The sequence below is a fragment of the Harpia harpyja genome, chromosome 19, assembly GCF_026419915.1.
Source record: "Harpia harpyja isolate bHarHar1 chromosome 19, bHarHar1 primary haplotype, whole genome shotgun sequence".
NCBI lineage: Eukaryota > Metazoa > Chordata > Aves > Accipitriformes > Accipitridae > Harpia > Harpia harpyja.
The window spans coordinates 5029125-5056859 of record NC_068958.1 but is presented as its reverse complement, the minus strand read 5'-3'; the positions used below and the strand labels follow the sequence as shown (position 1 = coordinate 5056859).

Below are 27735 nucleotides of genomic sequence, written 5' to 3'. Positions count from 1 at the left end.
CTAGCTTTTCAGATTCTCATATTACAGCTAGCACCACAACAAGTTAACTTTACTCTGGCTGAGATCCAACTAGGAAGCACTGCACAGAGTCTACATTTCATTTATAGCACATTTGTCAGATTTTTTATTTCAAGAGGCAAAAAATAGCTCCTTTCACCATTGCACTTGCTCAGTGCAACATAAATAAAATAAAAAAAAAAAGAAAATTCTGTTGGACTAAATGTGTAACATCACTGATATTAGTAGAAACTTGTCAGTTTTGCACCAACAATGATCAGAAGGACATCAGCAAGATTTGACTGATCTCATGTATAGAGCTGCTTAATCTTCTGGATGGATCGTTTCCACCAATCTTCCCAACGCTGAATTGTCAGCAGCTGAGCTGTACTTTCTTCCTTGATCTGGGCAAACTGCTGCTCAAGCCTACATTTGTATTTCTGTATGAAAAACAACAACAATAGAGGACAAAATTGGTAGTGATGAAATATAATTTTACACTGCCTAAATCCAGGTCCTGATCCACTGTGTCAGAAGATTGCATACAGGCCACTTATTTTCTGCCTTTGACAATAGAATTATACGAACAATGAATTATTCACTGTCTTCCTTCTGTGTTCCTTTTAAAGACTTCTGAAACTAAATTATTAGCAATATTTAAATTTTGCTAAAAATGCAATATCTTCATCTCACTTCCATTAGCTCCTGAGATTAAAGAGCTGCCTTCTCTAGAGAACAGAGAGGAAAGCATGCATCTCAAACACAGAATGCACTCTGGCTCTTGCCGGAACTTCCTAAGTCATGAGTATGAACTGAACTATTACAAAGCTGCTAAAAAGGTATTTCACCTAAACAGAAGCTTGTAGAGTATCACGAAACCCTCAAGGCACCTTTATTAAAGAGTCCATGCTCCAAAATATAAAATACTGTCTTTTTAATGCAACATACATTCAGGAAAGTATTTCTGTGGCATGCATTTTCTGTATCACACCCTGCTGACAACCTATGTTCACTTCAAAACTGTACTGTAACCAGGTGCGTAGGTATGTGACTAGATACATAAAACATTCATGCAAATTTATAGTTTTGACGGCATTTGCCATTGTTGACAGTGTATTTTACATTTCCCTATTAAAAATATACATTTTAAAAAAATTAATTCAGTTCACTGGGAGTACGATTACTTCCATGAGAGATGCATAAACACGGACCATTTACTTCCAAATGATTTAACGTAAGAATATTCTCCTAATTACTGAACACTACTGTTTCACAAACTATCATCAGTGCAAGTCAGAGTCTCAGAGTTGTCTGGAATGTGTCCATTCTTCTAGCAGACTTAGTGAAGAAAGAGTCATCATTTTTATGGTGGAAACAATGATCTGTGACAGTTCAGGATGTAAGATATGTATGAAATATCTTACAGCCCTTCAACTTTTATGGAATAATCAGCTGTCGTGATCTAAGCCTAGAGCTGTAGGCTTTAGAAAGAAAGGTGAGTGGAAAGCAAGCTGTATTGAAATGGCACTGTGGCAGCAGCTACTTTTCAAATTGTGATGCTGCTGAAATGCATGAAATGTCCTGTTTCTGACACCATCCGTGCTTCTCTGCTGAAACAATTCCCTCTTGTATCTGAATGAGAGGGCTCCCTGAGAAACCAACTCTGTCTGCTTTTGACAACATCACAAAGAAACTGACACGAGAGGGGATTTCTACACACAGTTAATATGGCTTTAAGATCTGAAAACACTGTGTATATTAAAAACTTATAAATAGCTATAAATTTCCTCTTCAAACACCAAACCCACAACAGTAGCAGCCCCACTCACAGTTCTCTCCCACAGACCAACCTTATACACAGCATCTCTTGCTTCTACTGCTGCTACGTGGCCCAGTGTAGTCTTAGCTGTTGTAACTGATGCAGTTTCTCTGCAAAGAATATAGTCTGAATTGTCTGTAAGAGTAGTCATGGGTATTCCTGGCCAAGTCCTTTAAAAAAACAAACCAACCAAGCAAACAAACAAAAAACACATGAGAGAGGAATTTAAAAAAGAGAGCAGATCATACTAATTCATGTTACTTGTACTTAAAGTGCAAAAGATTAATTATTTTTTTTAATCTCCACAAAAGATTTACCCTAAAAACTACCTGATTTAGTATAACCACTTTTTCTTTTAAAACTTCAGGATCTCTGCACAGTAGATAGAATTCCTATCTTCTGAGTGAAAATACACAGTATATTCATAGATCTGAAAGTGTTGAATTGATAAATAGTGGCTAGCAAAGTGGCATAGCAATAATATTGAAATTTTATTGCTTTACAATAGAATATGTAAGTGACTTTTATTTGGATCCATTGCTATTCTTTCTTTAAAATCATTACCCACCCAAACTGCCCCACAAACTAGTTAAATGACATGAGTTAATGATGAGCATAGTATTCAGCAGTTTCAACAAGTGCAGCAAAAAAATGTATGAGGACAGTGCCTGATACCAGTTTAGAGAAATTACATAGAACAGTGTTCAGTGTCTTCAAATATTACCTGCTCCCACGTTCAATTAACTGTTTAACTTCAGAGATTTCTAGAGGAAGTCCAGCTTGTTTACGACGGATTAAAGTGGATGTCTTCTGTCTTGGTATTTCAATTTCTGGGATATAATAGAAGATATACTCAGCAGCAACAAAACAATGGCAGCAACATCATTGTTTTGAAGTAACTATAAGCAGCTAGGTGCTCTTCACTTTCAAGAAATACCTTTGCATGCTTGATCATACAAATCCTTCCATTTAAAGTACTATAGCATATAAAAGTCTCCTCTTCCTAGGGAAAGTCTGCTGCAATCTTTGAGAGGGAAGCAGGAGGCCTGAACAAACAATCTGTTCTTTACTTACTTGCTACTTGTACATCATCAATAGTGATACTTTCATCTAATTCGAGAAGCAGCTTTTCAGTCAAGGCAGCTAGTGCAGAAAAAAAGTTCTGAGCACACTCCACAGCACAGTCCTGTTGGGACATTGGAGACAAGTGAGAGGAATTCCTTTGATAATTTGATCTCCTCTCCTTTTAGTTTAGCTCCAAAGGAACTACACAAGTATCCAACCTTGACATTTTGCAGCAGCTGCAGATAACAGACATAAGGCTCTAAGTTGCACATAAAAGGGTCTAGAAATGCCTCTCTGCAGTATTCTTAACACTACCTGATTACCTAAAGTAAAGTACAAAAAACTAGAGAGTTCTGTTTATAGGTACCCAGTAGTTGTATTATTTGGGTTAAGTACCTAAACCTGATAAAACCAGCTATCTGTAAATGCATCCCTCTGCCCAAAGGAAAGGCCATTTTGGAATTTGGGTACTTCGCGTGGAAGTGCTTTGGCCAGGTATTATTCTAAAACAGGGTGTGTGTGTTTCTCTGTGTGTGTGCAGAGCTAAGAGGAGAAGGAGATATTACTTTGGAACTAAAAATATATATACTCTGCAGGCAGTGTAGAATTTTGAGTGAGTAAGTAAGTGGCCTGAGAGAAGTAAACAAAGAGTTTTAATGCTGAGGAACTGACCTTCAATAACCCTAGAGGATGGAGTGGGAAAAGTGTTTTGATTCCTGAACCTCTCCTGTAAAATTCTGCTTATTCCCATTCTTAATCTTGTGTAGAAAAACGTCAATCATCTGCACTAACGAAATGCACACAGAAGAAACCCTTCCAGGCATCTGTTGGCTGCAAGTAATATAACTAACCAGAGGATGTCCCTGTTGCTCCCAATTTAGACTTACATCCAATAATTCTACCATTAAGATCTAAGTCATCTCTTCCTCATTATGTTCTATAAGTGATAGAAAAGATCAGTTAGTCCCACAATAAATTTATGCATGTGTACATGTGCATATGCATTTATGTATATCTTGATCTAATGCTGATAATAAATAACTTAAAATTTAAAAGATATATGAACAGGATTGCCTAAAACTGAAAACATTTTCCAGTTTACTTTTGATGGGGAGGAAAAATGTATCCAAGAAGTACTCTCCTTTCCAAATGCAACATCTAAGTTCATATTAAGCAATGGCTTTACAATTACCTGCAGCATCTGTGTATTGAGATGAATACCATCAGCTTGGTCTTTTTGCCTTTTTATTTCCTCTTGGCACAAAGTGTCCAGCTGAAGTAAGTTGTCTGGGTGTCCCAGGGAGGGATGTAATTGATTCTTGTGCACAGTCTTTAAGTAAATACATAAGAAAGAAACGTCTTCTGTAAAGTATGTGCAGTTGAGTCATAATAAGGAAGAAGTAAACCCCACACATTTTATATAAAAGTATTCAGAAAGACAAAGAAAATTTAGTCTATTCCTTGGCTGTCTAGAGATAAACCTTGTAGTGCAGCGTATACCAAATTGCCTATCTGCTGGAGAACAGGGCCTCTGATCTCATCTTGGTCTTTGTTTGCAACAAATAATAATGTCTCCTACCAAGTGGTAAACAAGATATTTTTTGTATCTTTGTATTTGTATTTTTTCCTGAATTTAACATAACACTCAAAGGGACAAAATCTCAAGATACTACTCTATAACATTTTCTGCATGATCTCCATTATGATTCTGTTATCAGTTCTGGTATTACTGGACAAAATATACCTCTTTTTTGAAAGATAGTGTATAATGATATTTCATTATCTGTATGTCATAGCACCTACAAATGAGCACACCCATACAGTATGAGCTGTATAGCCGTACCACAATGTCACAGCCCTTAAAGAGTTTACAATCTAAGTGTAAGATGACAGGCAGAGCCGTATAAGATTATAAAGAGGCAGCCCAGTGCTGGAAGCAGTGAGAGAAGGGACTGAGTTACTAGAAATACAAAGCTTCCAGTAGAACTACACAGACTAACTGCAAACACAGAAACTAAATCTGTGGCTAGCTCAACAGTAAGTGATTAAGCAAACAGTGAGATTAATAAAAAGGAAATTTTATAATTTGATGCATTTAGCATTGCTTACACTGGAAGCATTCCAACACATCCATGATACATACCTTCTCATTCTCCCAGTCTTCCAGCTGTTTGTTGAAGAGGTGCCGAATTTGACCAGTGGAATAGCTGAGCTTCTGCTCATGTTCTTTTAAAAGACCATCAACCGCCAACTGGGAGACATAAGGGAGCTCCTTCTCAAACAACTTCAACTGATCCTGAAATTCTTTTCGGAAAAGACAGTGTGTATATGTGACACAGAATTGCTCATTGCAAGGAAAAAAAATCCCAAACTACTCAGCTGGGTTGAATGACACTGCAAGGGTCAAACAACCTGGAATTTTCTCTCACACAGATTCTGTCCCTGCCATTCCTTTTTCTAGGTGCAATGCTTTGAAAAACATACACTTGCTAAAAGATAGGACCTTGTACAGGTCTTTCAACTTAGTCAAATTCTTCTGCCATGCTTTTTGTAGCTGATAATATATAAAAGAGAATATTGGCCCAATTTCCAGTAAAATCAACTGGACTTTTTCCACTGAGTGTGATGGATTAAGAAAGCTACATAATTCTCCATCACTGCAATTTTCAGTTCACATAACTTAAAAATTACATACACAAGAAATTGAAAGTCTTAACTGAATGAATTTACCTGTAAGACAGGAATTGTAGTAATCATCTGTCTGCCTTTGGTATGACAACAGATTTTGTCTGAGCACTTCTGCACAATGTTCAAATGTCTCTGGCAGATCTTCAAGCATTGTGATTTGAGGGTTCTCTTCTTGGTAGAACTCCTTCAGGAGGTAAAGATAAAACAGAAAAGTTGTTGATAACACATTCAAACAAGTCACATCTAGGCATATAACAGTAGCAGGGATACATAAGGCTACCAACCACCCTCCTATCTGAGACCAGTTTTCTTCCTCTGATTCTGAAATGCTTAGTTAATATTTATAAAGAAACCTGTGATTAAAAATACACTCTGTCAAATACTATTTAAAAATTGATGCACTGGTGAAGAAAGGAAAATTATTGGATGTCCATCCAAACATTGTAGAGAACCAATTTATTTAGCTGACACAGGAGTAGACCTATGAAAGCAAAAGTGACTGAAGAACACTGGGTTTTCTTACCTCAGCAAGGCAGAGCAAGCTGTTATTACCTGTCCAGAGAATATTCATAATAATCCCTTTAAAAGTACTGAAAGCAAACAAAATAAATAAAACTTTAAAAACCAGACAATCATGCTGTAAAATGATCACACTGGCAATATTTATGGTTTTTCAAATATTTCGTTCAGGTTTACTTTAATACATTTTTCAGAGCATACACAAACAAATATTCAGAAAGCCTAAGAACCTTCACCCCCATTAGTACAGATTCTCTTCAGAAGAAGCAAGGACTCTGAGCTATTGTAAATACTGGAGAACACCTCCATGTCACTGTAACAAAAAAGCAATCTTAGCCAACTTCCTGTGCTGAAAACCTACCTTACGAGCTTACCATGCACTTTAGATAAACCAAAAACATTTGAAGGTGGGTCTAGCTGTTTCCTGGAAGTATTTTAAAACACAATGTGGAACAAAATTCCCAAGCACTTAAACATCTTAGGCATTAATTTTAATAGTTTTGCATGGCACATATGAAATAGCTCCATTCTATATAGTACAACTATCAAGAAAAAATATGATCATTTTCTTAGAGAAGGAGAATGGAACCATTTAAAAATCACCTCCAAAACAGTTTGTTCCTTGTTTATTCATATAAATGTAATATTGAGCACAAGAATGTAGTGTATAAAATTTATTGATTTTCTTAGACGTGAAAATAACTGAAAGACAGGGTATTTTACATTTTCCAGCCCATTTTTTGTAAATGTACAAAAGGGACTCCAATAAGACCACCCATTTCAGACATTAAACAGAATAAAATGGATGACTTTTATATTCACTATTATTATGCTGCAAAAAGAAACTGTTCTGTAAACACTTTAATCCATAAATATCAAGGTTAAATACCTCAAAATTCAATGGTGAACTCTGTAGTTCATGATTATAAATAAATAGATAGATAAATAGATAGGTAGGGCTTTTTGCAGATTAACTTCTATTTCTGCAAATATACATTACTTACTCAGATTCTGGAGGTTTCTCTCCAAATATCTGGAATCTCTTGTCACTGAGGACTGGTCTGGTGTATTTCTGTTTCCTAGGGAGGCAAAACTTTAATTTGAAACTATCCACAAGTATTTTCCTTCTCTGGCTGATTATTTGAGCTAGTCAGTCATATGATGGATATGAAACTGAAGAAAAATTTAGAAAAATGTAACTGTAACACTAGTATTATATGAAAATAATTTTTTGATGGAAAAAAATTCTCAGGATTCTCTCCTCAACAGCTCTTCAAAACTTTTCTGTTGTTTTCACTGTTACAGTAGCTCATTTCATCTATGTATGGACTAAACAGAAGATGTACTATGTAGACACCAGACCTGAAAATTAAGCCATATTGATTTGAATGGGGTTAGTCTATATTTCAACAACTTCAAAATACAAAACAACAGCAGATGAAAGAGAAAAAGAAGAATGTTTTTCCAGCCAAAATCTGAAAAAAAAATGCAGAGCTGATCATGATGACATAAACAGGGAAGAGATCCCAAATGATAAGCATAGTTGGAAAGAAGGCTAATACAAATAAGTGTTAAGAATTTTTCAAAGAACAGGCAGTGGACAAAGGTTAGGAAAATTTCTGCACAGGAATATTATAAGTGGAATTCCTCCTTTCAAGGGTCTTACCTTCCTTTTGGCAACTTTTTGTTAAAAGTTGACTTCTTGGTGGTCCGACCTGCATGGCTGTAAGTAGCAGAGATCTGAGGACCTTCATCAGATACATTTAAGTGAGCATTCTTCTTTGATGTGGGAAGAATTGCTTTATATTTAACAAGGAAAGATAAAGAACATTGTATAAATGCCAACTGAAGTCTTTTTTATATGGTTATATGCTTTATGTTCTCATTTCTATAATGTTTCCTTATAACATTAAGGGGACAACTACAGGAACAATGATTTCAGACAGACAGAACTGAACTAACCCAGCAGTGGCAACAGCAATAAAGGTTGTGCATTGGCACGAGTGATGGGAATGTCATAGAAAATACATGGTAGATGGGAAGAGATTTAAAACAACATTAAGGCAGGGAATAAGAAGGAGAATGAATGGGCTACATTCATAGTCTTGGCTGTGATGGGGACTTAGGAATGTGGAAGACAGAGATGATACCTTTGGAAGTGGCTGGAGGAGTCAAGCTCTGGAGAAGAGAGATGAGGAAATGGGAACGCTAGGTAGGGAGCTGTTGGGATTACCCCTCCACTCACCTTTGAGTGAATGATAATACACTGTGAGAAGGATCCCTGATACCCTACATATTTTCACGACTTCTCTTCTAATTCTTTTCTCCACCCCTTTTCCCTTTTGCTATCACAAATATGGGTACCCTTCATAAAATTATTATCTCATTCTGCAGCTTTCATTGGTTAAAAGCCAAAAATCATCTTCTTATTGCAAAGTAAAGTTATCCAAGAAAAAAGTTGGGATGTACAACTCTATTAGAGCTAGCATGTAAGCCACTGGCCTGGAACATGCTAGACCTGCTCAGTGATATGCTAGGAACTACAATTTAGATGAATGTAATATATTAAAAGAAATGCTGGCACACCTGGTCCTAATGAATGTGAGTGATCATTTCTCTCCTGATTTAGGCCTGAAGATTTTCTGGACGGCTGAATTCTGAAACAAAAAAAGAGCTAAGCGGCTATTGAATACCCTGCTATTTTATATTATATACTATATTATATAGAGAACTATGTAAGTTCTCTATCCCTACCATGTGCTAAGTGCAGTTAAATTTCTGAGATAATATTTAACAGATAGGATTACTTTCACAACTGACAGTGTAAATGTAAGTACTTCCATGGGACCAACTAATTGTTTAACTGGAATTTTGGAATTTCTACAAGCAAAACTGCATTAAAATATTTATTTGCAAATCACACAGTTGCCACACTGTTCATTCCACACTTGGTATGTTCATTCAACTATGTAGCATCTAATCACCTTTTAAGTAAAATAAGGCTTTAGAAGACAAAAATTTAATACCTAAAATTTATCATAGTGCTATAAACTAGGTGTCACTTATTACTCACAATGGGGTAATTTAGCTATCAGAAATCTTGCTCGTAAAAAGAAAGGAGTCTCAGCTAGACTGATTTTTAAAGCTAGACTGGTTTTTAAAGCTAGACTGATCAGAAAGTATGTAGTAGTATTACCTACAAACAATAAGTTCGATAGTTCTGTATATACAAAGGTAAACTACAAAATAGAAATTCAGGAAAACCTTTATATGCTTCTGGAATATAAATTTTAAAAATACTGTAGTGAAGCCCCTTGTAGTGTTATCATGAGCCTCATGAAGAGAAGAGGTATATATAGCAAAGAAAACATAAATAAAGACAATGACAGAAAAATACCTTTAGGCAAACAAGTACTTACTCAAGTAAATTTTTGATAACGCTTATTGATAAATCATCAACTGCAGACTTTCCCATTCTGCTTGGATTTAACAAAGGAAATTTGACAGGATCCAGCCCCATCACCATCACTTTATTCTCATCTCTGAGACACTCTGTTCGAATGGCAACAGCAATTGGACCTTGGAACGTAACATCCGTTGCAAGAGGGGTAAAGTCCTCCTGAAATTGGAAGAAAAATGAAACTCTGTTGACTGTAGCAGGCAATTAGTGAAACCATTACATGTAGGTACTGATTACTAAAGCAAATCTTCCAAACATGCACTATTTTCCTTCATAGGCTGAAAGAAAGTTTTTTATAATTCTAGTAGTAATGTTGTTACAGCTACGCAACTCTGAGACACTTAAAAATAGTTAAGAGTAGATTCTCATAACTACCATAAGCAGAATTTAAGTATATACCCTTAAAACAATGATCCACTGTAGATTACAACATGAAGACAGACTTTCCAGATAAGGAAGGGAAAAAAAAAATACCACTTGATAAAAAAAAATCTCTTCAGGTACACTTGATGATTTTTTTTTTAATTATTGAAAGAAACCCCTGAAATACGTATCTATGAATAGTGCTACACCTTGAAAATAAACTTTTGCGAAGAACTGAGCAACTTATTGTGATGCTGTGCATCTTTAACATTTAGTAAACTCAGTGGTGACTGATTTACTCAGCCTATTAAAAAAGCTGACCTAATGTTACAATGTGTTGGACAGCTTGGCATAATGCAGCATCCTTCTTCATTTGAAAAGTCAAAGCACAGATTCTGAAAAACCTTTAAAACATATACACATAAAAATTCACTCAATATTAAATAAAATATAGAGAACTTAAATGCGATCTTACATTATCATGCAGGCTTTTACTAGCTTTTACTAGCAAGCAGTCGAGATACCGGCTCCTCTTTTTCAGTTCTTTCAACACTACTATGGCAAAATCATACAACTCTTCAGAAGTCAAAGCCTGAAAGATATGATAATACAGATGGTATTTACCAAACTAGCTATTTCAGACTTTTCAAATATGCTGACTGTTGCATACAACATCATTTGACTCTGTTCTATCACCATTTTATTTACACATTGTCCTGGTTTCAGCTGGGATAGAGTTAATTGTCTTCCTAGTAGCTGGTACAGTGCTATGTTTTGAGTTCAGTATGAGAAGAATGTTGATAACACACTGATGTTTTCAGTTGTTGCTAAGTAATGTTTATACTAAGTCAAGGATTTTTCAGCTTCTCACGCCCAGCCAGCAAGAAGGCTGGAGGGGCACAAGAAGTTGGGAGGGGACACAGCCAGGGCAGCTGACCCAAACTGGCCAAAGGGGTATTCCATACCATGTGACGTCCCATCTAGTATAGGAACTGGGAGAGTGGGGGCGGGGAATCGCCGCTCAGGGACTAACTGGGTGTCAATTGGCAGGTGGTGAGCAATTGCACTGCGCATTATTTGTACATTCCAATCCTTTTATCATCACTGTTGTCATTTTATTAGGGTTATTATCATTATTAGTTTCTTCTTTTCTGTTCTATTAAACTGTTCTTATCTCAACCCACGAGTTTTACTTCTCCTCCCAATTTTCTCCCCCATCCCACTGAGGGGGGGGCGGGCAGTGAGTGAGCGGCTGCGTGGTGCTTAGTTGCTGGCTGGGGTTAAAGCACGACACACATACATGGAAGTAATGAGATTGTATAGAGGCTGAGGCTTTTGTTTGGCAAACAGGAAAACAGGTACAGGACCTTCCTGAGTAAAAATTCTGTGGTAAAGTACTCTTTCCACCCACCTCCCAAATGTGTATAAACAGGTCTACCTCAAAAATGTTAGTTTATACATTATACAAACATGCACAGTGAGTCAAATTAATACCAAGTCAAATTAAATACCATTTCGTGCTGATTAGAACTTACTTCTTTTTCTGCAGTAGGATGAGCACAAGCATCTATCTTCTGATGGAGCTTCTCTAGATAAGAGTTTAAAGTCACTGCCTGCAAATTGGAACTTGCTACCTAAAGCAGAAGCAAACATTGGTGAAGTGAAATCCCATTCAAGGGATTTTCAGAGGCTCCGCTTTGAAGCCACTAGACTCACTGGTAAAAACAAATCACTGGTACTCAGAGGAGAAGCTGAAAACAATAATTCACAAAAGCAACACTTCATGTTCTCCTTTACTGTACCACACAAAAATCTGGTCTATTCAGATGAACATACTCAACGTGCTGCAAGACCGTAGTGTTCCAGCATAGCTGCAGCAGTAGTAAAAACATAGTTTTAAGCTGATAATGACAGAAAACAGGTTTTGAATGAATATAAAAAGTCAGTTAACGTTTGTCAACTCTGAATTCAGCCAAAAATCTCTTCAATGGTGTAAAAGGTAAAATATTATAATTCATTTAAACGAAGTTCTGATGTTTCTGTTTGTACCTCTGATTTGATTTGCACTTGTAGATTCGTCAAAAATCGTTGGATCTTCTCCACAAAGACTCGATTCATAAAGAGATAACGAAACTTTGTTTCAGACTGGTTGATAAGTTCAGTAGCCTTTAAGAATGCCAGAAACAAGAGACAGAACTAATTAATTTTCACCTTTTAAAACTTAAATCGTAGAACTCACCATTTCTACTTATTTTTCCATCATGTAATTGCCACACAGAACAGTCTTACAGTCCTAATCTGGGAGCAGGCTGATTATAAATCACATCGAATATGAAAAAATGAAACTCTGCACACCTGCTCCAAGTAGCTTGATTCCATTTTCTGCATATCTGTCTTGATTAAACTTTCAAAAGAGTCAATACGCTTACTTTCTTCCTGAAGACGCTTGCTGAAATACTTTACCTCCTCAGGAGAAAAGTTACCTCCCTCCAAAAATAATCTGAAAGCAACCAGCAGAGTAAAAGTAGTTGGCTCTGAGTCTTCCTTTTCTCAAAGACTATTTTAGCTAAGCAGCCCTAAAACATAGATATCAACACAAATGTGATGAAAACAGTGTAATAATTGTGGCTGAACAAAATAAATTTGTTTTTTAAATAGCAAACTAGATGAATAACAAAATAAACTTTAATTTTACTGTTCTGCCAGTGCAACAGATGCTGATGCCCAGAAATAGGTAACTATTCATAAACAACACTCCAATGAAGTCTCTATACCTGCAAGCTTTGAGAAAATCCACATTTGAATCCCTTAATTTTCCTAAAGCTTCCTCCAAATAGTTCCGGTAACTCCTCAGGGAAACCTGGATCACTTCCAGATGATTATGTAGCTCTGAGTGCAGACTGTTGCTGAAAGAAACTAACCTAACAGCAAATAATAAAAGACAGGGAAAACATACAGAAAGAGGAGCACACATTATGATTCAGACACTGCTGGCCGTAAAGACATGAACAAAATCTGAGAACTAAAGAGTGTTTTACTATTCAGAAAGCAACTCACTGAACTGTGATTGTTCTGATGAACACTTGGAAGATATCAGCAAGCAGTTGATGCTATTGAAGAGTATCCTTCAAAACCAATTAGTCAATTGCTATTACTGTGCAGGTTCAGTAAACTGGATTAAATCTAAACAGATGAAACATCTTTTCTACTTTAAGACTGCCAGCACTTTGAAAATATATGAAAATTGTCATCCACTCAGTACTGACTTTAATTTCTTCAGGGAGAGAGAAAGGAAACAAAAGTTCTTTACATTTTTTTAAAGTTTCATGAAGCAGTCTTCATTGAAGAGTAATGGCATATAAAATAGATTCAGAATGCAAACCGGGAACATCTCAGACAGCAATCAGGAGTATTTAACTATGGAAGTTTGCAGCCAGCAACACCTGTGGCACACTTACTTCTCAGTCATAGGAGCACTGAGGAAGACAGATTCTATGTCACGGATTCGCGAATGTAAGTTTTTGCTGATGTTACTTTGCTGATCACAAAATTTGAGAAATTCAGCTCTCTCCTTTTTCAGAGCTTCCACCACCCCAGCACAGTGGCACTCTAGACGGTCTTTGTGAAGTAACAGTTCCACTGACAAGAAAAGAAGTTTTACAACATGGTCATGACTCCCTCTTTACTGTGGACTATACACAACCACCAGCCAACCTATTATCAGAAGCAGTGGTAAAATAAATTGAGCCAGATCTCAGAGTGGCTAAAACATAAAAATAAAATACATCCAATTCTGTATCTTTGACTTTTCTCCTGTGTTTGACATATATCCCTGGCAGCTCCTAACCCATTCAAATCACAAATGCCTTTTGTTTGCACTAAGCCCTCTTTTTCCTTTATTTTTGGTCACTGCTGACATCTCTATTATCTCTCTGCTCTCAGTCTTGTAACAAAAGTAAAGGTAAAGGGTTGTTGGTTTTTTTTTTTTGATGGAAAATACACTTCTCCCTATGTTGCGGGGGGGATCATTTTTGGTCTCCCTTCTGGAATGACAGTTGGATAAATCAAGAGTCAGCTGATCAACCTCAAGAAAACTGCCAGAAAAGGCACCTGTCCTCTTTGCAGGAAAAAGTGGAATTGAAAAATTATTTTCCTGTTCTCCCCAAAGAGAATTTTTAGTTTCTATGTTAAAGACCAACAAACCTGTCTTAAATAATTTTTTTCCAGCAGAAAAACCTGACATTTCTCGTACAAAAAAAGAATTCTGATTAGTGCCCAATCTGTAGCTCAGTGATATTTCATATAGCTAAATCCTTCCTCTCATGTATTCAGAAGACAAGCCCTGGCATTTAATCTCTCCCAACACTTGCCAACTCTTTTTCTGCAACACTTTAAAAATTATTTTTTGTACATTGCAAACTCTTGTTAAATAATTCCAAGGAGAATGAGGATTCACAAATATTGACAATAGAAACTGAATGTTCTACATCTTTCACAATCAAGTCATTGATCAAGGCACTGTTGGTTATTTTCCAAACATAACATAGCACAAACCAGTATGAGCTATAGAAAAAACCCATCTTTTTTAAAATATATGAGTAACATATTATACTAGGAATTAGTAGACACTCAACTGCTTCCTATTGTCCTCTACTACTGAGTCAACTGACACTGAAACACATTTTGGTCCACTTATGATCATCTCTAAATGAAGACATGTAATGCTCAGAGTAAAAAAAAAGTTGGTACCAGCTCTAACATTGTAGATATGTGTCTCTATATTCTCCTGCCTTCGCTGATGCAAGTGAAGACGCAGCTGAAGTTCTGAATTCAGCTCCTCTTTCTTGGCAGCTACAAAGGCACAGGAGTTGGGCAAGGACTCTGCAAACCATTTCTCCAAGTGTTCAAAAAAGCAGAGGCGAATCCTATGATTGAAAAAGAAATATTACAGTGAGGAACAGTAAGTAATGAATAAGAATTTATTAAATATATTAATTCTAAGAATTTAACTTCTGACCATAGGAAGATATGGTTTCATTACCATTTGCACAATACTGGTAGAGTTTTTGAGCTGGCTGCATACTAATGAGTACCAGGCATTTTACCTTCATGGCTCTGCAGGGAATTTGGGCAAATTACTTGCCTTTCTGTAATAAGTTTTCTCAATAAATAACTTTCTGTAAAATATGAATGTTCTGTAAGAGGTAAATGCTTGTGTGGTACTTTGAGAGCTATAGATGGAAAGCAACATAAAAATTTTCTCTTATTTTTATCAATTTAAAAAGAGGAATAACATCAAAATAATTGATAAGTTTTGCATCTTTAGTCTAATGTTTCTTCCAAACAGCTGAAATTTGTCTATTACCTAAAGGGAAAGAAAGAATATAAACTGTTTTCTACTAACCGTTTCTTCAGCTCTACAAACATGGTTTCTTTGATTAGTACATATTTCAGGTACATAGGAAGTGGTTCTTTTTTTTCATATTTTGTAAAATTAGTCTCTGGGATGTCAGTCTTTCCTGCCTCTTCAACTGCAAGAACTGTGTAAGAGTTTTCACTAGAAGTGGAAAAGGTCTCCATGGCAATTTCAGAGCTTTCTGCCTTGCTGCTGTTGAACATAGCCTAGGAAACAACTGGAAATCATCATCTGTTACCTTTAAAGGTAGAAGCATAGAATTAACAGTGCACAAGCTAATGTAAGAGTCCTAAGGATATTAAGAATTATGCTCTTGTTCTCAATTTGGAAAACATTCATACAGGGAATATGCTTGCAAGTCTCAATATCAATGAGTCATCAATGTTTTAAAAGGTTTTTGTTATGGTAATAAATTCACATGACTAAAGACCTGAGAAAATAATACTTAGATACAAACACAGCTCATTCACTGTGGGTTAAGAATACTATGACGAAAGACAGAAGAGATTTAAATAAAAAATTCTATGCAAAAGGCTTTTACAAGGGTAAAAGGAGTACAAAAGGAATGGTTGTAAACTGTTTTATACACTCCATTTGCCCATAAAAAGGCTCTAAAGCCCTAATAGTCCAGAAATAAATGAAAACAATAAAGACTCCTGCATGCTTTGTGCACAAACTAAATCTAATCTACTTTAAGGAATTTAGACTTACCTCAGCAAAAAGATTTCCTATTATTCATTATTTTGTGCAAGACTACCTTCACCTTCAAATTTATTCTCTTGTTCACTTACCTGTGTAAAGCTTACCCTCTGTTGTGCATGCTCAGTTTCTTCACTTTCATGAGGAGTACTCTTCCCATCTTCTTTTTCCTCTGTTTCTTCAGTTTCCTGTGCAAAGGTCTTCTCATTCTCAGCTGTGTTTGTTTCTTCATTTTCTTGTTGACAACAGTCCGTCTTTTCCTCTCCTTCATTTTCTTGCACAATGGTCTCAGCTTGCTGCTCCACCAGATGTTCAGCTTCTGAAGCCTTAACTAGTTCTTTCCAGTTAAAGCAGAGTTTTACTGATCACAATCCAAAGAAATACAGATTGAAAAACAAGCAAGCAAAAATACCTGTTTGTACCATTGAGGTATTACCTTGATCTTGAAATGTGGAGTCTGTCTTTCCTTGCAAGTTCTAAAAGCAAAACAAGAACAACAAAAAACCCCACACAATTTAAAAAATAAGGATTTGCTTGCTTATAAGAAATCTGTATTCCTTCTCAAAATATATCTATTTCAATAAGATATGATAGTCTTGAATGGATCACTTATCTTCTAAAGAAGCTATAACACTCAAATTGATTAATGTAATTTTGCTACCTTGCAGTTTTCTGTTTAAAAGGCAAGTGAATTTGCTAAAATGCAGTTTGTAACAAGGACAGAGTTAAAAGTGTGGGACAGAGAAAGCTTTTGTGTTTCCCCCCTCTATTTCTACCAAAAGCACTTCAGTCCTATGGCCAAAACAATGCTTTAGTTTATATGATCTAAATTTTAAAGCTACTGTAAATTTTCCCAAAAGTGAAAAATTAATACACCAGTCAGATTTTAAACCAGAAGAAGTTTGTTTTCTTTATACCTGTTTGAAGATTTCTTTTACATTAAAATATTGGCTGATGGATATACTATAAGAAAGCAATTCCCACAAAATAGCTTCTGGGTAAGCCATTACTTTATCCATTAGAACTTGGTTGAATGTCTCATACCTGCCAAATTTAAGATCACTGTTTAAGACACTCAAGTATGTATAGAAATAAACTGGAATATGACTACAATGTCTTTAAATCCAAATCTAACTTTTTGACCAATCTCATAAAACCTTTAGGCTAAACATTGTACTATATGTGTTTAGCCTGAACACAATCACTACAATGGCTTCTTAGTAGAGATTAGTTCATTACAAATATATAAATGCACAAAGTGTAGAAATAGTCACAATAAAGTATTTAAGATCTTTAATTTTGGATGGAAACCATTCAAGACCTGTGCTTACAGAAGGAATATTAGAAGTGAGAGGTCAAAATACTGTCTTTCATGTTATTTCTGTACCATGCTCAGCTGTGACTGAAGCTTTTCTGGTTTATTTTCATTTTACTTGGAAATGAAAACTAATGGTTCAAGCTGAGTCTTGATTCAAGGAAAATCAATGTTCACACCTGTTTTCATTTACACATACATTTGCTTTGCCTCCTGTATGAAGATAATTATGGGGAATCTATGTACGTGTTCAAATGTTCAGATAGATTACATTCCACCTCTGCAACCTCTCACTGTATTTTCACTCACCTAAAAAGATACATTACCTTTGGAGTTTTTTTTAAATTGTCCTAATGAACATAAAGAGTACTGAACCAACAGCTCTAAACAGAATTACAATGTGAGGTGTGTGCGTGTGTGTATTTGCCTCGCAGGTCGGCATCACTCTTCTAATATGCCTCCAACCTAACAGACAGAAAAGACCTTCTGGGTGTGAAAATATAACTGCTTCCTCTCTGGCTATTTAATCCTCAAACCTTCTGCTAAGATCTTCAGCAAGGAGAGTGGTATGTGCCAATTTTGATGCGATTTTTAAAGACGCAAATGCCTGATCATGAGAAATGTAACAGAAAGATTACCAACATATATACTTTGGCTATCTGAAAGTTATTAGTAACTTCTAGTCACTGTGACTTTGAAAGAGATCAAATCTGTGAGCACAGGTGATGGCACAGACCTACTTTCTGATCCCTGCGATTCAAGAATCTTAACTACTACTTTTACCTTCTGAATAAATAATTATCCCACTGGCGTGGGTGACATGGTGTAGTACATAATAATACTGATTTGGTGTATTTTTTAAATGATACCAGTCTTTCTTAGTCCTGCTTCTAAAATGTGAGTATTATTTGCCTTAATCTTGTTCAATATGGAAATTATTTTATTTTACATTCTTACATAAAGTAGCAAGCAGTGTTTTTCCACACCTTTGCACTACAGCACTAAACAAGACCTACACCCAACATTCAAATATGATTTACTTTTTAAGTTTGCACTACAAAATTCATACCTAGCTCTAATGTCATCTAAAGAAGAAAGCGTGTTCTCCAAATATTCCTTCAGCTTTTCTTCAGAGCTTGCTGTTCTCATTTTATCCAAAATTATATCCAGATTAGCTTCCATCACCTAAGGCCACATAAAAAGAACCCAGTAAAAATTATTTAGTAATTACTAAAATGCTTCATAATTGTTTAGGATTCAAATAATTTAATTATGTACATATATTCTACACCAAGAAGGGAGGCTACCTCACCAAAACTCTTCTACTATGAAGATCTTTCATAGATAATGAACAACATCTCCGACATTGCCACCCCAAGTTGCATGTTATACCCATAATATGCAAACTTGACACACAAACAAGACTCTATACCTGCACAAGATCTTATGAGTAATAGAAACTTGCAGCCACTTAATACATAAAATATAATCTTTATCACCATTGCCATATCAAGAATAAGATATGACTGTACATTAAGTGTGAATCAAGCAGTTAGCAAACAATGTACCTGATAGAATGAAACTACCCTGTAGAAATTCCAGTATAAATGTCAAAGATTACATTTTAAATTTTATACCAGCTATTTTGAATTCCAGAGGGTTCTCTGCATCAAGAAGTCCTTTCTTCACCTCTTACTACATCCTTGTTTTTATGTTTATACCTGTATTGAGTTATCCTGTTTCCATCTGCATTCATCTAATTTCTTCTGAAGTTCACCTTCCTGCTGGGACAGTTTGAGTTGATGGACATCCCAGAGACCCATTGCCTCCTTAAAATAGCTGTACAAGTTTCTACAATTCTGCTCATTCTGTTTAGCCAGCTCCTCGAAGTCTCTCTAAAGAAATACATTTAAGTAAACTAGTTATTATTAAACTGTTTGCTGGAAGGTGAAATAAATGAGTAAGGGGGCATATGACATGACGAAAGGCTGTCTGTAAGTACACTATCAGAATTCAACATGGTCTCTTCTACTCGGAGAGGAAAAAATAGTCCAAGTAAACTGGATAAGAATGTATATTTTTGTTCTAGAAGCTTAGATATCAAAACTTTCATTTATTCTTCTGGTACTGCAAAGCACAGAATTACTATGTTCTACATATGCCCCGAAGTCTGTCTGTCATTTTAGGAACAACTGCCCAGGCATTTTCATGTACAGAAACATAAAAGATAGGATTAAAAGAAATTTGGGAGATCACTGAAATCTATCTCTCTGTGTCCAGGCAGGATGAGCTATACCTAATTCATCCCTGATAACGTATTATAAATATAAAGCAAACAATTATGAACTGTACTCCTTGAATCACACCAAACGTTTTTTATTTGTGGGGCAGGTCTTCAGTCACACTATGGACCTCTTTCTAACATGATATCAATAGCCTAAGATGCATATGGCATTTCAGGCAGTAGCGCAGGAACAGACTACTCCCAGAGTAATAAAAATAGATGTAATAAACGTACATCCATATGCTCCAGTTCTTCTTCAAACTGATTTTGTAGTTTCTCAGTCAACGGAATTAACTCAGAATTCACAAGTTCTTCAGCCTCTTTTTTTGTGCAAACATTCAGATTCAACAGGTTATTCTAAATGAAAAGAATGCTAAATTATTGACATGAACGTAATAGAACATAAAATACTGTGTGGCTTTTAGAGAGTATACCTAAGCTTAGTGTTCTTTTCTTGTGAATGGATAGAGAATGATTCAACCTCCAAGGTCTCACATTCTGGTAGTAAGCAGTACAATTCTATTTGGACACAAAGTGAGAAACTGAAGCAGAGAGGTGGAATTTCTTTCCCCAAATAAGACAGATTCAGCACAAAGGCTGAGGGTTCTGACCCCGAGTCCTCTACCTAAGTGTGAGACAGTACTCCTTTCATTACTGGCATTTGTTACTGCCTTCACACATTTGATGTATAAATACCAGATGCTACTGTGAAACAAAATGGACAGTAAGTTTTCTAACAGAATAAGACAGAAGTTAAAAACTAATTTCACTTGTTATCTCAATGTCTGGTGGATCCTCAAACCTTTATTACTGTAACAACACATTGTGTACTGTTACCAACAATCCTTCCAAGAATTCGCAAAGCTATGATACTAACCTTGCATAACTGCACTTCTGCCAAACATTTTTGCTGGACCATCTCATACTGGATACGTATTTTCATCATACACTGCACATTGTGGGTATCTGAAAGATATGGAAGAACAGACCATTGTAAAGATTTCTGTATTTCACAGTGCACTGTGAAATGGAAAAATGACAGAGGACCTGTGCTGAGTCTCAGCACAGATAATATATCCCAGTGGTGTCCTCACACTTGTTAGACACTATCAACCAATAAAACAAGATGTTTTAATACAAATCTTTTTATCGTTACGCTTAAAAGTAATGGGTTGTTTACAATTGCTAGCAACTTCTTTGCCACTGTATAGGCTACCAACATTAAGACAGGATGTGCTCTGGAGAAAGAGAAGGTAGACACGCAGAGGGAAGGCACCCTACAGGACTCAGAGAAAGGAAGCATCTCAAATACTTCCCCTCTCATTCTCCAAGAGGTAATGAGTATTTTTGTATGATTGAGAACTGATCTGCATTAAAATTAACCTTCTATTTTCCCCAGATTAATTCTAACCAAGTCAGTTCCTGCTAGATCTCACCATGCAAAAATGCTTGTGCTGGCAAAAGGGAGGTGATGCAATAGACAGCTTATTTTGGTTGTTTTGCTAGCTCAAAGCAGCTTAGAAGATACATGGAAACACATGGAAAAAAGAATATAGCAAACATATACTTTCAAAGCACCCATCTGACTCATTACTGCCTGGAAAAAAGAAAGAAAGAATTTCTTGAATTCCAGACTGTTTTAATGATTTCCCAACTTACCTATACTTTTGTTTAAATTCACCAAAGATCTGTACCATTCATTTACCTCAGCGTTCGTGTGTGTTGGAGGCAACAAATCACTGTTGAAATAGGAAACAGGAATCAGATACCTCAAAATATAATCCAGTCAGTTCTTAAAGGATAAAATTATGAATCGGAGTAACCATACTACTGTGCTTTATTTTATTTACAGCCATATTAGCAATGAAAATAAAACAAGATGACTGCTGTTTTTCAAGGCCACTGTTTACTGACAAGGAACTAACTGTAATCTCTTGTTGCTACATACATTGTAAAAGAAAAGCTGTAAATATTGTAATGCATCGCACCCAAACCATCTTCTTGTTGTCAGGATGGATGTTCAAACTTAGCAGTGTTAGATTTCTACCAAGACTCCTTTCATAATTTATTACACAGATTAAACTCCCACACAGAAATAATGCCTTGACAAGATCACCAATTTTTACTTATGTACACATCCTTGTCTGCCCCTTTCTACTATGTTTCAAATGTTAGTAAGATGTACTTTTGTGTTGCTGCATTTCTAGCCCTCGATCACCCCCTATTTAGTGTAACTGGTGCATTGAAAACCAAGAATGCATTTTTTCCATTAAAAAGAGCTTTATAAAAGATGTTTAGGCCCTGCCTTACTGCTGCATTGTACAATTGCACACTGAAAGGGAGCAAAGTGCATTTTGTAGTCAAGTCCCTCATTAACTCGAGAAAGAATTCTATTTTCCTTTGTTCCTGTTCTCTGTCATACCCAAGGTGCTGCAAAAACTCCAGCCTTCTTTCACTAAGTAAAATCTGATCCGTCATCATATTTTCCATTTCTGTTTTCACAGTTGGGGGATTCTGTATTTCTTCATTTGCCATAAATTCTCTGTAGGATGGAAGAATACATTGAAGTAAGTATCTGTTTGGGAAAATTTCATGTTTGAAATACAAATACAAAATATGTTTTATACATCCCAGGTAAAAAAAGAATGCAAACTTCTTTTAGCTTTTTAGTTTTATAATGGAAAAATGATAAAGTACTACTGTTTATAGAAAACACAAGTGAACACTAGTCACTTTGTGCTACTCATACTCCAAAATATAATTGTAAAATTTCTGACCTGAAACTGTGAACTACATAATTCTTTTGGATGAACTTCCAGTCCTTGACTCTATCTTGCCATTTCAAACGATGTGATAATTCCGTGTTCATCTCTGATTTCATTAGATTAAAGAACAGCTTGGCAATTGCCCTCTGATTAGCCAACAGTGCTCTGTTAATCATCTGTGTATTAAAAAATAAAAACAGGAATAAAAGCAGCATGTAACATGAAAAAAAACCTATTGCCTGTTCTATGTAAAATGAGGGAAAAAGAATACGAATGACAAAGAATATCCTGCAAAGTAAACTCTCCTATACTGCAGTGATTGATAGGTAGAAATTCATTAATTTCAGCTGGAAAAAAAGACATTCTGGGAATATTCAGATTGCTATCTTCTCACAGGTAAAACAGACTCTGAGTATGAAAGGTTTACCATGGCCTCATCATTCATGAACCTGTAAACATCAGCTGACAAGAAGAAGGAAATTTGCTCCAGCATCACTGTATACTTCCTCAGTACCTCTGTTATCTGTGCAATAAAAGAATAAAGAACAACAACAAAAAAAGAAATATCTGTATAACTCAAATGACAGTTTCCCAAGTTAAGCAATGATATGAACAAGACAATTTTTTTCCATTTAAATAAATTCAAGTGGCTGATAGATGGATTGAGAAGTGAATCTCAAAATACCCATCTTAAATACTGACTTTTTTAAACATTCATAAAAATAGTAACTAAAACATTCTATTTCGTTACTGCTCAACTGATTTCTCTTTAATATCTGTGATAACTGAGTGGTCTGCAGACAGGCTGCAATGTGAATTTAGAAATCTAACCAACTTCCTTTCAAATATCTATAGTGAATCTACCAGTGGTTATTTTAAGTGGACACAAAATTTAAGCAAATGTGGTCACCTCTGGAATTTTTCATAACTAATCAAACAGAAAAGTTACTGGTGATACTGTTGGACCTATTCATCATGTCTACATTACAAAGAGAGGACAGACTGACACAGGTACAACAGATAGCTTTTGTTTGCCTACCAGGACAAAGCAGCAAGGACTTCCTTATGGACTATCCATTTATTTATCCAAACATTTACTGTGATGTCCAATGACTTTTACAGGTCAGGCTGAAGCCTACGTAACTGTAGCATGTGTGCCTACCCAAACTAAAATTAGCTAGGGCACATCTGTGCACATTCTCAGCTGCAGAATCAGTATGTCCCAACAAAATAGCATTAGACCTGATGACAGTTTGACCTAAATAACCCTGCAGAAAAATAAAAGTAGCTCCCATATTCCCTGCATCTTTACTACAGATAACTGTGAAAGAAACAAACACCTTATAACTGGAAAAGAAGTATCTTCTCCTGATTATGTGGGTATAAAATGAGAGACTGATCTATCGGTGAAAACACAGTAATCACCTACACAGCAGCACCCCTGGCAGACCTCTGACTCCTGTGGAGGCAAGCCACTCTTTGCTCTGGAGGCAAGCCACTCTTTGCTCTGCATCCAGCATTATGAGCAAATAGTAATCTTATGCTTAATTAACAGCTATTAAGACTACAGCTCACTTTATCGGCTCGACTCCTTTCAACCTTTTTTAGGGATTCATCCATTTCCCTAATCCACTTCCTTCTGGTCAAGGATTCCTGCTGGATGATATTCCACAGTTCTTCCAAACCCTGCAAGAAGGATTTACTCTTAATCTCACTGAAAAGTAAATGTCAAAAAAAAAAAAAAAAAAAAAAAAGGGACACCCACCCCCCACCCCCACCCATTTATATCTTAAAACTAAAGCAAGACATAAGAAGCTATGTTACGCAGACCAGGTACAAATAACTGAAGATGAGTCAATGGCATGACACGCCTTACTTCAATTGAGAAACCTTCCAGACTAGAGTCAAACTCAATCTTTTTAAACAGAAGTTCAATTTTTCTATCAGATTCCATCAGTTTTGCCAGAAGGAATTTTCCAGGCTCCAAAACAAAGGGTTCCATCTCCTAAAAAGGTAAGGAAGTCAGTCTGATATTTTGAATATTAGGCCCTGACCTTAGTATAGTACTCTAGACTATCTGGATTACAAAATCCAGTCTTACCCTGGCAATGCAGGCAAGCTCATGATACATGGAGGTTAGCGCTTCATCGTGACGGCCTCGTCGGTGTTCTGACAGGCATTCCAAGATATTACTCCTCGTTTCCTCAGGAACTGCCAAGAAAGAAATGAGGATGACATAGCTTGGAACTGTTGCTGCAGAATACATAATGCATACACAATGAATCACTAAATCCACAGTCTGACCTCTGTAGTTTGTGCAGCTATTACAGTGTGTGACAGCTTTCAACGGGAAAGGAAATCTATGCAAATGTAGGTTAAAAATAGTAAAGCATATTTTAAAATTTCCTTTGGTTTTATTTATTTGTGATTTTCAGGATAAAAGCACGGAAGCCATGAACTAAGTTCAGGTATGGTGCAAAAAATTGCAACTTCCAAGAATGAGATCTGCTTACATCATAACTGGAATTTACCATCTAAACACAAACTGTGATTGATCGGCAATTTTACAACCATTTTTTCTGTGAGTAGACTCTTCATCTTCAAAATTACCTACAAATCATCAAAAATGTGTCAGGTCATTTCCGAGCTTGATTTTTGTATTGGGTCTGGCTGAGATGGAGTTAATTCTCCCCATAGCAGCCCTCGTAGCGCTGTGCTCTGCATTGGTAGCTATGCAGAAAGGTGTTGATAACACGCCAGTGTTTTGGCTACTGCTGAGCAGTGCTGGCACAGCATCAAGGCTGTCTCTCCAACATTTTTGCCCCCCTCAACGGCAGGCTGGGGCTGGGCAAGATCTTGGGAGGGGACATAAGCAGGACAGCTGACCTAAACTAACCAAACAGATATTCCATACCATATGACGTCAGCTCAGATATAAAAGCTAAGTGAAGGGAGACAGAAGGGGGGCATTTTTGTCTTCTGGAGCAACCACTATGCGTACTGAAGCCCTGCTTCCCAGGAAGTGGCTAGACATCGCCTGCTGATGGGAAGTAGAGAATAACATCATTTGTTTTTCTTTGCTTTCACTTTATTAAACTGTCCTTATCTTGGCCCACGAGCCTTTTGTTATATTTTCTCCCCCCTGTCTAGCTGAGGAGGGGGAGTGATAGAGCAGTTTTGGTGGGCACCTGGCACCCAGCCAGGGTCAACCCACCACAATTTTATACCTTGTTCAGCTAAAACCGTTACACTTATGGTGGCTCCTAAGAACACAGATTAAAATATCTGACATTAAGGGAAATAACTTTTACCAACAATATCAGGTAGGGCTCTGACTTCCTCTGCTGCAGTTACATCTATACTTTTCCAAGCCTTTTGAAATGTTGTAGCTTCTCTGAAAGAGAATAAAGCTTTGATTTGTATTAAATACATAAGAGGAGGGACTTGCAACAGGTATAACATTAAATTTAATTGGCAAAATGTAACATTTAAGTGAACATAACCATCATTCTGACTCCAAAGAATATGATTCAAAGAATCAATGTTGCTTCTTCTGAGATGAACTGAAGCGAGTAATTATCTAGCCTGTGTTGATCACAGGCTCAAATCTGCTATGATGGCATAAAAGCAATAAATGCTAGATTTAATATGTGTAAACTACAAAGACATACATACTTTCTCTAAAAGGTATAAAAATCTATGAACCATTAAGTAAGAACTAGCAAGAAAAGTAGAAATAGCCTTTATCTGCCCACCGCTCTTCCCATCAGCTGGGGCACTGTGTTTCTCCTTGGGGGAAGTGAGAATAAGGGTGTCATTATTCAGCAGAACAGTTAGAGTGAAAAGGATGGATGCACTAATTTCTTTTCTTGCTCATTACATAATTATTACTGCATCATCATGTAAACCATTAACATAGTTTAAAATATAGTTCAAAAATATGTATCAGACTGGCTTATAACTAGACTGCTTTGAACAAAAAAGACATATAATTTCTTTTTAAAAGAAAAGCCATAAAATATGCATGCCATTACAAATATTAGCCTGTTAATCTGCACTTTAAGAGGCAGCAGCTCATCATACTCAATTTACATCTGGCAAGGAGACAGTCTATTACAAGTCTTTAGTGCTGTGACCAAGAACTCAGGAGTGTCTAGCTCCCAGTGCAAATCTTACAACTTCATACCTATAGTCATGAACATATAATTGGTTTTTATGCTTCTGTTCTCTACCTGTACAATGGTGGCTTTTCTGTGGAGTCATTGTAGGGCGTTCTTTCAACACGCTGCTGCTGGTAACACGGTAGTAGGCTGGCATCAGTAGAAATTTCTGAATCCCTAACCCAAGTGAGCCTTTCACTTTTTATAGAAAACCTAGTCTTGTTCCTTACTTCATCCAAAGAGCGTACTAACTGAGCCTTCAAAGAACCATAATCAAAATGGTTAGAATTCTTTCCAACCTACTGAACAAAGAATAAGAACAAAATAATAGATAAAAATAGTGGGGGAAAGGGGGCAGAAAAGGAAGGTAAAATAATGAACACTGGTATATGCATAACCATTTTCATCCAAGGCTGTTTTCAAAATGAGAAAAAAAAGATATCCATTTCTGCAGAGAGGAAACTGAAGGAAACTGGATGGTGTGCCTTGCTTACTGTTACAAGGGAAGTCAACAGCAGAGTGAGAAATGCCCGAGTCTGGCTTACTATGCCTCTTAATTTATCTTTTGCTGCTGTGTCATAACGATTCTGCCTTCAGTTAACATACCCTGATACATGACGAAAACACAGGAACACTCATAGACGCATTAGAAAGCATATGCTGAAGATAACGCAATTATTTTCTACTTAAACAAACAAAAACCAGAAAGGTTGAAACTGACCTGTGGTTTGAGGTCACCACTTTAACAGCCAGCAAACAACTGACCAACATAATTAGCTCATTTGGCTTTTACCCGACCTTTTTTTTTTTACCTCAGCCTCAAAGATCTGTTTGCAGACTTCCCCGCTGGGGACGAGGCGCACAGCTCCCACCGGCTGCATGCGGCCCACCACAGCCGACTTCCAGGCCCGTTTCCAGAAGAATTGCGATTTACAAGCTAAAGGGCCGAGGGCGGATCAAACATTTCGGTTTGAAAAGGCCCTCCTAAGGGTGAAACGACATGCCTGCCGCACGGTTTCCACTGTCTACTAACAGTGCTGCAGGCAAAACATTCGGAGGATTTAAAAATATCTACGTGACGATTCACCAGCTTTTGAGGGCACGGGACTGAAGGGGGAAGAGCCGTCCCGCCGCGGGCACAGCGGCCCGCCCTGTCCCCTCAGGGGAGCCGGGACTGGCCCGAAC

General features: G+C 36.7%; 1 protein-coding gene across 2 annotated transcripts; it reads right to left on the bottom strand.

The window, feature by feature from the left end:
• Positions 1–95: 95 nt before the first annotated feature.
• On the bottom strand, positions 96–27735 carry CCDC180 (coiled-coil domain containing 180). 2 transcript variants are annotated; one of them, XM_052815208.1, is made up of 37 exons: positions 27363–27735; positions 26623–26807; positions 25702–25784; positions 24492–24601; positions 24267–24395; positions 23966–24076; positions 22818–22913; positions 22403–22566; positions 22048–22167; positions 21285–21364; positions 20503–20591; positions 19860–19982; positions 19063–19236; positions 18411–18526; positions 16944–17070; positions 16463–16502; positions 16119–16363; positions 15316–15533; positions 14661–14836; positions 13370–13550; positions 12686–12832; positions 12267–12411; positions 11961–12077; positions 11447–11545; positions 10387–10503; positions 9508–9707; positions 8675–8745; positions 7755–7887; positions 7093–7167; positions 6093–6159; positions 5612–5753; positions 5025–5185; positions 4074–4211; positions 2891–3002; positions 2541–2646; positions 1848–1986; positions 96–437 (listed from the first exon to the last, which is right to left on the bottom strand). In XM_052815208.1, the coding sequence occupies exons 1-37, from the start codon at positions 27429–27431 to the stop codon at positions 306–308; spliced, it is 4737 nt and encodes a 1578-aa protein (XP_052671168.1). In that variant the 5' UTR covers positions 27432–27735; the 3' UTR covers positions 96–305. The 2 variants fall into 2 exon arrangements, with proteins under 2 accessions (XP_052671168.1, XP_052671169.1); XM_052815209.1 differs by having other exon boundaries at positions 16134–16363.